The sequence below is a fragment of the Psittacula echo genome, assembly GCF_963264785.1.
Source record: "Psittacula echo genome assembly, chromosome: 1".
NCBI classification, from domain to species: Eukaryota; Metazoa; Chordata; class Aves; order Psittaciformes; family Psittacidae; genus Psittacula; species Psittacula echo.
In genome coordinates, this window is record NC_137735.1 from 50,059,387 (window position 1) to 50,071,444 (window position 12,058).

General features: G+C 38.2%; 1 protein-coding gene across 1 annotated transcript in view; it reads left to right on the forward strand.

The window, feature by feature from the left end:
- Nucleotides 1-550: 550 nt before the first annotated feature.
- The window catches only part of CCSER1 (coiled-coil serine rich protein 1), a gene marked incomplete at both ends in the record, with an annotated part of 646,590 nt that continues 635,082 nt past the window's right edge, over nt 551-12,058 (forward strand). Inside the window, 2 exons of the mRNA XM_080638355.1 lie at nt 551-1,844; nt 4,445-4,632. Of these exons, the coding sequence (XP_080494481.1) occupies nt 551-1,844; nt 4,445-4,632 (1,482 nt within the window). The remainder of the gene's footprint in view (nt 1,845-4,444; nt 4,633-12,058) is intronic.

The window sequence follows — 12,058 nt, forward strand, 5'->3', positions numbered from 1 at the left end:
TTAGCAGGAGCTCATAAAGGAATTAAAAATTCAACTGAAAGTTCAGTGAAGAATATTTCAATTCTTTCTTGCAAATCTGAGTATTCAGGAACACAAAATAATGTGTTGTTCTAACTCAGATCATGAAAAATCAAGTCTCTTAATAGAGCTTACAGTTTATAAGATGACTTGTCCTAAGAACTTGCATAAAAGGACATTTGTATGTATTTTGGCATGTAGATTTTATACTCTTAACCATGGTGATCTGCATTGTATTATATATAATATATATAAAATAATATAATACTATATATATGTAATACAGAATTTTTTCATCCACATCTTTGCTCAGCTGCTGGGTTTTCAGTGCTGTCTACTGAGTATCACTTTGAAACTCTAGAAGTCTTCAGTAACACATATGTGACAACTTGCAGCTGTACATAAAATTGATGTTGCATTTAGGCTGACTTAAAGCCTGTTCAAGTGGACTTTGAGGCTGAATAACTTTTTTTCCCTTTTTACCCCAGATTAATTTATTGGCTGTGAAGAGCCACGGACACTTTGTGCCCTGATGGGGGACTCAGGATCCAGACGATCGACTCTAGTATCTCGGTTGCCAATTTTCAGGAGAAGTGTTAGCCGGAGACACGACTCTCTTCCTTCCTCACCTTCTTCTGCTAATGCCATTGGTGCCCACACATCCTCCCCATCCAGCACTAACTCCAGCTCAGGGAGCACAGGCAAGCGCCGGAGTATCTTCCGCACTCCTTCCATTAGCTTCCATAACAAGAAAGGGAGTGAGCAGAAGCCTGACTCTGCTAGTCAAGATGTTAATGTCACAAATGGTGCCCAGTCCTCTCTCAGCACTTTTCAAAAACTGAGCTTAGAGGAACACATTAAAAGCAGAGGAAGACATTCAGTTGGCTTTGGCAGCTCACGTAGCAAGAAGATAACAAGGTCTTTGACAGATGATTTTGAAAAGGGAAAGGAGCCTTCAGCTAATAAGAATGTCTTTATAAATTGCATAAGCTCTGGGAAGAATGAGGGTGATGATTCAGGCTTTGCAGAGGAGCAGAGCCGATACTCTGTCAAGCATTCCACACGGAAACTTCTCCCTAAATCTTTTTCATCGCACTACAAATTTTCTAAACCAGTACCAGAGAGTCAGTCAGTTTCCTCTGTGCAGCAGTCCAGGTGTTTGCTAGAGATTAAATCGTATGTGGAAAGTGAACCTGTGATCACCAAGTCCTCTCCTCCATGTTCAGCTGAGACAACGGAGTGCATGGGAAGCTCCCCACTGCTCTCAGCTGACCTTACAGCTGCCCAGACCCCCTCTGACTTTGTTGCCCTGACAGAGGATTCTGTTTCGGAGGCTGATGCTCTGGCCAGCAATGGGATGGGGGTGCTGCTTACGGAAGATTTTGGCCACAATGTCTCTACCTCTCAGATCCTTAATCCTGTTGCTTCCCCTGCGGGGGAAATGGATTTTGTAGAAAGTACTGAGCATTCTACTGGTGTATCTCATGTGAATCATGCAAGCTGGTGTAGTGTTGACTCTAGTACCTTATTCAAAGCCTCAGCTGCTAGTCAAACAAAAGTATCATTGCAAGCCAATGAACTACATATCAACGATGCCAGGCACATAGGAGAAATTAACTCTGCAAACGCACATTTAGAGTTACAGCATAGAGAAGAACCAGTGATACCCTCTTCAAAGGCGCAGGGGTTGAGTGGAGACAGGGATGAAAGCACGCCGTCCAAGCACACAGGAGAGACAATTCCTGTAGTGGAGTCTCAGATTGTTCCATGTTCTGAACCTCAGTCCTTTAAACCACAACAGGGTTATGAAACAAACTGTTCTAAAGGTATGTCATGTGGTCTTTTTGTTATTGGGTTTGGGGGGTGTGTGTGTTTTTTGTTATCAGTTCTTCTGTAAATATTGTTTGGTCATAAAAGTGTTTTTGCAGAGTTGGAAGTGCTAGTTAGAAAGTTCAAAAGTCATGAATTGTGTCCTCTTCCCGAAATTGTAGGAATTAAAGTCTATGATTTTTGAGTTCATGTTTTACAGTTTGCTAACACCCGTCAGTGCTGTTTGTAGCTATGCTTTCCAGTGGTAGAAAATTAATTAAGAAAGAATATTGATCCTTGCCTCTTGATGAAGGCTGAAGATGGGGTATTTCTGAGGTATGCCTGTTTTGGACTTGAGCCAAAGCATTGCATTATTTGAGATCAAACATCGTCAGAGAAAAACCTTCTTTTAGTCCAATTATGAAAAATAATACAGTTTATCTTATATTGATCTGGATTTTGAATTTCCCAGTTCTTTCTTGCCATATTCAGCTAATGATACAGAGTAGCTTGGACTGGATGTTTCTGTGGCAGAGTATGAAAGATCCTATTTCTGCTTCCATCTGAAATAACATTGTGCAAGTTCTCATTATGAATTCAATGAAACAGAGAGAGTTAATTACCAGCTGAATTTCACACTAGATCTTTAGTTTATGAAAAAGCATTTGGAAATATTAACAAGATTAAGTGGAAAGGCTGTGCCTAGAAATCCCATTCTAGCTAGATGCAGATGAATAAAGGCACCAGGCCCTTGAGTGAAGGACACCTGTCAGAAGACATTTATCTCTGATAGTTTATTTTCTCAAACTAGACTTAAGACTGGTGCTTTCTTGCATAACCCTGAGGTTGTATCTGGCAGGCCAAAACTTGTGAGACTTAACACGTCTGCATTTATAGTGTTTGTATTAGAAGATGATTGAGTGTAAACTTACATGAATTCATACCCATCTTTTTGCTTGGACATTTATATAGGCATGTAGATTTTAAGCGATCAAAAAGCAGTCTTGCTTTTTGAATCATTTGTCACTGCAAGGCTTGGTTGGATATCTTGTACGTAAATAGCAATATAAAGTAAAATTAATCCACTAAATTAGCTTTCACTAGAAGGGACCTCTCTCCCTCAGACCTTAGTCAATTGGGAGAAAACAACATTTTCATTTATGTATGTTGCTGGTCCTGAGCACTCGGTTGGTCTTTCTTGCAACATTGGCTCATCTGTAAATGAGCTCATCCTTTTGAATCTGTTATTAGAGTGTACTGCGGAACAGCAAGTGAGCAGCTCAGAGTGATGTTTAGAAATACGCAGTGCATTTGAAACTCATGCATCAGCAGTTGTATATTTAATCTGCATTTCTGAAAAGCAGCTAACTGGAGTTGAAACTGTGACAGCGGGATTTTTGCAAACGGGATTAATGTTCACAGAAACACTAAAGCCAACACTGCACTGTAGAAAAATCATGATTAATTGTTAGGGTTCTGTGGTGCTGTTAAAAATGTAATTTGCTTTTTTACTTGTGTGGTGAGGAATATATTTAAAATTAGAAATTGGCCAAGGAAAGGAACCATTGGAAAAAGATACGCAGTCTTGCCATATGAAATCATACAAATATAGTAAAAACTTATATGGCATTCAGTAAGATATGATTATAAATAGCTATGTCTGTTACAAACAAACTGGTTTGAACATTTAGTCTTGCTAAAATAGTATTTAAAACCAAATGTGAATGCAAAATATTTCCTTGCGTTTTCTTTCGTAATAGATATTTTCTCTTCCATAGCTGGTCTCACAGCTGATATCATTATAGATAGCATTGAGAACATGACATTAATGTATAAGCAGGTTTGATATATTTCTTACTATAGAAATAATTTATGTAATACTTTTTTGTATTTTTGTGACACAGATTTTTTGAGAAGCCTTACAGAAAATATCAGTTCTCTTGCAAAAGACAAAAGAAGATAACATATTCTATGTTGCATTTATTATGTTATTAGGCTTTTCTCTTTCCCCATTTCTAAATTTGCCTTAACACCTCAAAATGTAGTTTTTCTCCTCTTTTCTAATGTGTTTAACTCGAGTTAAGGGCTGGGGTTCAGCCTGCTGCCTGTAGACTGGGTTTGGAGGATGAGTATGCAGAGCTGAGCTAGGAAAGCCAAACAGAACCTGAAACCAGTGTGCATACTTGTCCTCTTCAGTGATAATTAAGCTGTGGCTTGGCTCTACAAAACCTGAACTTGCCTTGGGACTCCAGGTAAGGCAGGTTGGGTTTTGGCACAAATAGACCAGTGATAGTTTCTCTGGTGGATTTTACTGGACAGTGGTTTGGAAGTGTCCTAGAACAGGGGGAGAAAGGAAAGGATGGAGCAAAGGTTCTTTTAAATTCTGTGAGGAGTCACGGACTGCAGTGTGCTGAGTGTGCTAGTCATTGAAGGCTCAACAGCAAACTAGTGGCCCAGGTGATACTTCTACCTAGATGAGCGGAGTCTGATTTCTATAGCACATCTCTTATGAGATTGCCTTTCAATGTAAGCATTTTAAGAAAAGCAGCGTTCTCATTAAGAAAATAGCTGTAGAGACTAGCTCTCTAATGATTGCTGGTTGCTTCTCTATTTGTAGTTGATCTTCCCAATAGCTTCAGTCCATACCGAGAAGGCAGATTTATTGAGAAGCGACTGAGATCCTCTTCAGAAGGTACTGCTGGAGGCAGTCGTCTGATCATAAAACCGAAGGCTGGAAATACAGAAGAACTTAACAGCCTACGGAAGCAGAGAGCAAGCTCATCCTCTTCAAAAATGAACAGCATGGTGAGTTTTATTCTCATATTCTCTCAAAAATGAACAGCATGGTGGTTTGTTTTTTGTATGGTTGGAGTGACTTTGATGAGAAGCAGCAACTTTAAAACAATAGATGCTAATAAAGGTGTGTGTGCAGGGATACAACACACAGTCTCAGGCTTCCAAAATGTGATCCGGGCTCAGATAGTGGAAGTATTTTTTTTAGGGTGTGACATTGTGAAAAGGTTTTCATGCTTTGTGATGAGATTCTTGTCGTGCTGTGCTGATTTGCCTGAGAGAAAAGTAGTGGAAGAAGGAACTGCAGCAAAATTCAGTATGACTATTTCTGAGGTGAAATACAGTGGGCTACTTTGTGGCAACACTGTGTTAACATGTTAGTTATTTCATGGACTCTGGTCTGGTGTGAGTGAGATGAGAAGTTGGATAGAAGGAAAGTTGTCTGTAAGGAGGCTCACTTGAAAGGTCAGAGTGGTCCCTTTTGAATCTGGTGACAAGTTTGAATACTTTCACTCTGGACAGAAAGTAAGGAAAAGAGGAAAGGATCTTTACTGAGAACCCTTGAGGGTCCCAAGGACTGGAAAAGTAAGAGAAGTTAGGTAACTGCAGAAGATTACTTTTGAATAATTGCACTCTTCTAGTGAAACATCAGCAGAAGGAACTGACTGATTAACAAGGTTGTGCTTTCCTATAGCCAGTGAGAGTAAACATTTTAAGATCAATGTCGTTTGTACTTATGCATGTGCTTTCTAATGAGACAGATAAACAAGATTCTAAGATTGAACATCTACAGCAATGGCATCCACTATTCAGCTTATAGGAATCACTAAAATAAGTTTTATGGCCTGTATTAGTTTGAAATATTTTATTCAATGTGCTAGCTGAAAAAGAGGATTAATTTTGTATCTTAATCTGAAAACTTTCCACAGAAAGCGAAAAGCTCTAAGCTCTTACCCTTGCCTAGAGTTTCTAAACAGATGTATAAATAAAGGGGCTTTTGCTTTTCAGATGTACTTAATAGCCATTGTTACAACAATGCGTGAGCAAACACATTCCCTGAGAAACTCTGATGTGAACACAAACGCCATTTCTAGGAGAGAATTTTTGCAGTTTTTCAGAGATGTGACACTGATTGGTACAAACTGAGGTTAGATTTCCAGTTACACGCTCTTCTAGTGTAGTTTTACAAGCTAATGCTAAAACTCAACAACTCATACCATAACTTAGACAACTTTTATGACTGCATGTTGTTTTGTCTGTCACTAAATGTAATCTCTCTTACCCAAGAAGCTAAGGAAGGCTATATTGCCTTCCTCTGTGGGGTTTGCCCATACTAGTTTCTGGTTGGTCATTTAAAAATTGTTCTCCAGAGAAAGATGCGATTTAGTGCAAAATCCCCTTATGGAAACTGTGGCAGGCAACTGGAGTTTAAGGGTTTCTCAAGAAGCTGTGAAATTTATCTTTGATCTGGCAGATCTTGCCCCTGTGTCTGAATGTATTACCTTAATGTTCCTTTTTGGCTGGGCTCACAAATGCTGCTGTGGATGGCAGAAGAAAACTACGTTAGTATCAAGCAAAATCTTACTATGTACGGCCAATGCACAACAGATTTTCCAGTGTAACAGTGTCCTGCAGCAGTGGTCACTAAAAACACTCAATAGAAATGGAGTTATTTGATGGCTTTTACAGAAACGCTTGCCTGTACACTCACTTTGTGTAACCTGGACAAATTGGATTACCTACAGTTCAGTAACAGGAGTATTCTCTCTGAGCAGTATCAGGTTGTGCAGATTTATCAGTATTTACTGATTAATGTTATACTACCTGAAAGGGCAGGAGGCAAATTAATTTTAGGAAGGATTAGATTTTTCACATCTGCCTTTCTTGTTTCTAGATTGTTGGCAATTTGTCAGATGAAGTAGTACAGTACTTAAAAATTTATTTTAACAAAACCCTTGATTTTTAAAAAAACTTTCCTTTTTTTACACTGGATTATTGTACCCAGAGATACAGCATAGAAATCAAGGGGCAGAATTTTTCTAAATAGTAGAAAAAACCCTTTGTTCTATTAAGGTATATATTTATAGCATATTTCCCTGTTTTTTCAGGAAGGTCACATCCAAATATCAATGAATGACATCTTATTTTCAAAGCCAGAAAGAATATGATGACATTTAAAGATGCTGTTTCATGTAGGCATACAGACTGTTATGAAGATGTAGTTCCTGTCCTGGAAAGCTGGTTTACTCTGGCTCAATCCTATAAAACTTATCTGGGTTGTTAGACCCAAGCTATTATGCAGATCTCTGCATTCATTTCAATACTAGGCTAGACTGATGACATAGCACTACTTTCTGTTTAGCCCTGTATTAATGATGGAACTAGGAAGGTGACAGCACAGTAACAACAGGAAGTCAGCAAAATGTGCGTGGGGGGTAGGTGGCATTTGAGTCTCTGATTCTTCATGTTTTGTGTATGAAATCCGTGTGATTTTTTTTCTTTTTTATTCCCGCCACCCCTTCCATTAGCAGGCTTATCCACCAGTTGACAAGTTTCTGTTGCAAAATGTTTGTGCTGTTTGTTTTTGTAAGAAAACGCTACATGATAGTGCTTGTTTCTTTAGTAGGGAGTGAGGTAGAAGAAGCAATAAACAAAACCCACACTATCCACCCTCCAAAAACCAAAAAGTAAAAGAATAAGCTGAGTTCCCTGGAAGGAAAAGGAATTAAAACTGAAGAATTGGAATGTTTTTAACAATACATATCTGAACAGGAAAAAGGCCCTTTCAAAATACTTGACGCAATCAATTAATCTTTAACACTACAGTAGCAGGTTATTGCAAGTGAATGATCCTAATGAAGAATAAATACTAGATAAAGAATTGGAGTTACAAAAAAACCCTATGATAAAAATCCTAACCTAACTTTATTGTACGTCTAGAAAAGCATTAGCCACTCTCTGTGGCTATCTGTATTCATTTTCTTCAACTTTGGAAGAAAATGAGCCAAAGGCATTTAAGGGATGGCAGGTTCACAAGAGATTGCTGAGGCCTCTCTGCCGAGGGACAGCATTGCTGTTCAGTTCTGCTCTGCAGCATTGAGTGAGTGGCAGCAACTGTGAATGCTGGTTTTCTGGCATCATCCAGATGTCGTGTTAAGCTGAAGAAGCTTTGTAACATGGAAACTTTCCTCGCAAACTGACAAAAGTCCTCCAAGACCCTGTTTGCTTGCTTTCTCTTGCTGTCAGGCAGTGTGGGATCTTTCTTCTGATGGGCTAGTGGGAGTGAGGAGCCAGAAGAATTGAGGGGATGATAGATTTTCACAGGAGATGAGAAGCAGGAAAGGAGAACTGAGAAACTTTTTTTCCTTCTAAACAACTTGCCCATCAGAGTATTCTTGGCATGACTGGCAGTGCCTTTTTTGAAGGTGATAGGTAAAAGCGTAGATAGATAGATCTTCTTAACACTGAGAGTATGTATCAAACCTACAAAGACAGTCATCACCTCCTGCAAGAGTGACATTAACTCACTTGTGAGAAGCTGAAAGTGATTTATAATCTGGACAAAAGCAATGGTACTTGTAAATGAGACTGAGGGAAAGAAAAAAGTCTTACAAAATATTTGAAATTGTGCAAATTTTGTAGTTAAGTAGATAATGAACTGAAAGAGATGGTTGAGATTAACCAATTATTAATTCTGTGTTTTTCCTTAGAATAGTTTCCAATCCATCATTCTTGCAGTGACTGATTTCTGCCACAAGATGACACCATTTCACTAAAAATGGTTTTAGACTTTAGTTTTACAATTAGACAAAAGGGGAAAACTGCAATTCAGGGCACGTTTTTGGAACGGTTTAATGTTGATTAGCCTGTACAGTATAATAGACCCTTTTCAAATGAACATGGTTGATACTGATGCAATTTAAAGAGGTTCATAGAGTATATATATTCTGTATACATAAAAACTCTGGTCATTCAAATGTTCCAACTATGAAATCATCAGTTACAACTTTAAAAAATTAGACATACTATATGGACTAGTTATCTAGTCTCATAAGATTGATAGAGGCTGCGATATCGAGACCTGTTCTCTGTCTAGGTGGTGGTTCTTTTCCAAGATGTAAGAAAAGCAAAGAGGAAGAAATTAAAAATGTAAAGCAGCATGCTAAAAGACCTGAATGGCCAGAAATATGCAGCCCTGCAAGACCAATGAAAAGAACATAGATCTGGGAAGTTGAAATGCAGAAAAGAATTTTAATAACTGTATAGAAAAAAACACAAAAGGATCAGACCCCCAAGTCACTGTAAGTAAATTCTTTAAAACATTAGGAAACAGGGCAGTAGGGGAAAAGAGTTAATGTGCTACAGTACTTAGAATAGTAGAAACTGAAGTGAGAGCAACAAAATCATCCATCACTTCTCACAGCAGAGGCTAATATGGAAAGATGACAATCCTAAATATGACCTTTACCAGCGCTAAAGAGGAAATATGAAAGAAACAATAAGAATTGCCTTTTTTTTTTTTGGCTTAAGTTGCGGATAGAAATTTTGAAATGCTAGCAAATTAGCATTAAAACCATATAGTCATAAAGGATTGTATGAATGAAAGTAGCTGTATGTTACCACAAATTTAAAAAACAGCTTCAGAGGATTGTTGGAGCTCCTAGACCACACTGCCCAATTTCAAGACATGAGCTGCACTGCGCTGTGAAGAAATATGATGGCATATATGCAGTAGAACGAGACTGCCAGCTTACATTTGGCTTTCAAAGACCTGCCTTTGCCTCTGATTATTTGCAAAAAAAACCAAACCCCAAAACTGTCTGACTTTTTGACAGCTCCCTTACCCACACCTGGCTATCAGCAAATGTGCTACCTTACTAAAACAAACCTAAATTTTCAGCTTTTTCCTGTCTCAGTGGGTGAACACTATCACTGTCCTTTCTGTTCTGCAGGAATTGCATTTCCCTGGGTACTCTCTCAAGCACAGGTTTTTCTTCAGTTTCTCATACTTGAATCTTTTCTATATGTTGCTTGTTTTTCAGTTTTTATATTCAGCTACAAGTTCTCATCCTTGCCAGTAAAAATTTTTATGCATGCCCTCAATGCTGCATCGTCCTCTCCTTTTGCCTAGAGCAGGGCAGCCTTGCCTACTTGTGTCAGTCCAATTAGAGCTGCACAACTGATTTTTCCAGATTGTTGCTCTGTGACTGTGTCATTTCTTTCTTTGTATCTTTCCCATGGTTCCAATATATTAGATAAAACTGCTTGTTGCCAGTTAAAGGACTTTCATGGCCTAAGGTCATCTCAGCTTTTTTCCTTCAGCTTTAACAGTGATACAAGTCTTCATTGTCCACTTGTCAAAATGTCAAATAGTTGCATTCATATTTTCTCCCACGCTGCCTATCATGCACTAATGCTAACTGCACTTACTCAAAACTTTCTTCATTTCCTTTCTCAATTTTCTTCTTTTTGCCTTCACTACAAGTAACAACACAATACTGAGCAAGATGATTTTTCAAGATGTGTGCCAGTACTGTATGACTGAGGATTTTTTGCTTATCCCTCCAATGCTGACACTTTAGCAAAATCACCTTTTGCTCAAGCTTGTACTGTGCTGATTATGCTCTGATGTACTGATGCTGATGCTCATTATGCTGATGCTCTGAGTACCTAACATCTCAGTAAGAATATTTATGATATAAATTAAGAAAAGAATAAGCAAATCTCAGTGTTGGAATACAGGGTAGTATTTTATGGGCTATTTGCAGGGTTCAACATGATAATGGGAGGGGTTGAATGTCAGTAGAACATTATATTTGCAAAATTGACTAATTTAGTGTAGAAAGGGACATCTGAAACTTTGGGAAGATATAATGAAGGTAAATAACTGACAGAAAGACTGAGATGCTAGCAGAAGAAATACTAACTACAAGTATTTGAGATTCCTAGTGTATCTCTGGAGGGAACAGAAAGACAAAATGTAAGTCACTTTAATGGAAATGTGTTATTGCCCCTGCCTGGAATGTCTGTTTGTGATAATTATCTAATTAGCAACTGGTGTCTCAATTTTACTTAGTGTCCTGGATATTTTATGTGGGTGCCTGTACCTCGGTTTTGTTACATAGGTGATTTGGGGTGACTTAACAACAATTAATAATTGGATTTCTAGTGTACTTCAGAAATGGTACTTGCAACGATGGAGCAATTATCCAAATTACTGTATTCCAATCTATTTGAATAGATTTAGTGTGTGATATTGTACATCATGAAGCAGTATCCAAATCTGCAACACATGAAAGTGTGATCAGTGCTTTTCACAGATGACTGTTTTTAATGCTTCCTGAATAGTCTTATTATCAAGCACCAGTTCTAACCTAGTCGCTACATCATGAGAGAAACAGCAGGATCCTGGTCCCTATGGACTTGAATGTACATGAATAAGGGCTAAAATGTTTTTTATGTTCCTTTTTTTCTATTCTGAAAACTATGATATTTTGCTGGTGTCTGAATAAACAATAAGCATGGGTAAAACTAGGTTGACTGCTAGTCTAGGGAGGGTTGAAGTGATTTTCACATTTGCTCCAGGTTGCTTTAACATTTTCTTCTGCTCTATTCTCCTTGAGCTTCTGCTTCCTACTTTCTGACAGTCTACACTGAGACCGCTTGGAAGCTGAGATTTTTATGCCATCTGTGGCCAACACATGAGGTGGAAGATGCTTTTGAAAATACACGAGTTGAATGGTTTATAAGTTACAGTGGGTGACCGGTAGACTTGAAAGTAGAATTGAAGGTAGTTGGTTTTGTGATCTGTAAATGTCATCTGTGGAGCTTTGAGAAACCCCTGTGGGGTACATCTTCATCTACAGATTGGAGTCACGTTAATGATTAATGCCTTAGCAGCAGTAAAGCTGCTGTCTTGACAGCATGCAGTGAAGTGAATGAAGGCAGTGAATGAAGTATTACGGAGAGGATTTGAGTGCTCAGGGTTTCAATTCAGATTCAGAAAAGTCCCTTAACAAAACAGCCTTTCTCTGATATACCAAAACTGTTATAAAAATATGAACCAGGTAAGCAAAATACATACACTGCTTCCATGTCCTTTGCACAACCTTCTTTAAAAATAACAAGGTTATGTTTTCTTTGAATAACTGCAACCTGTTGTTTACTTGCTATACATTTATTGTTTCTGGTGTTTGTAATGTTCACAAAAGTTTTTTCATAGTTAAAATACATGTTACATTTTGTTCTGTTACTGAATTATGGTCTTTCTGCTTAATTCACATTTCTCTCTGCTATGCTGAGCTTCTCAAGGGAGACTATTTAGGAACATCAATTCTTATTGAGCTATTCAAGCAAATCCTGTAAGACTGTTCACCCTTCATGTGAAGCAGACTTGACAGCATTCATTTATAACTAGCTTTGTACTAACATAACAAAA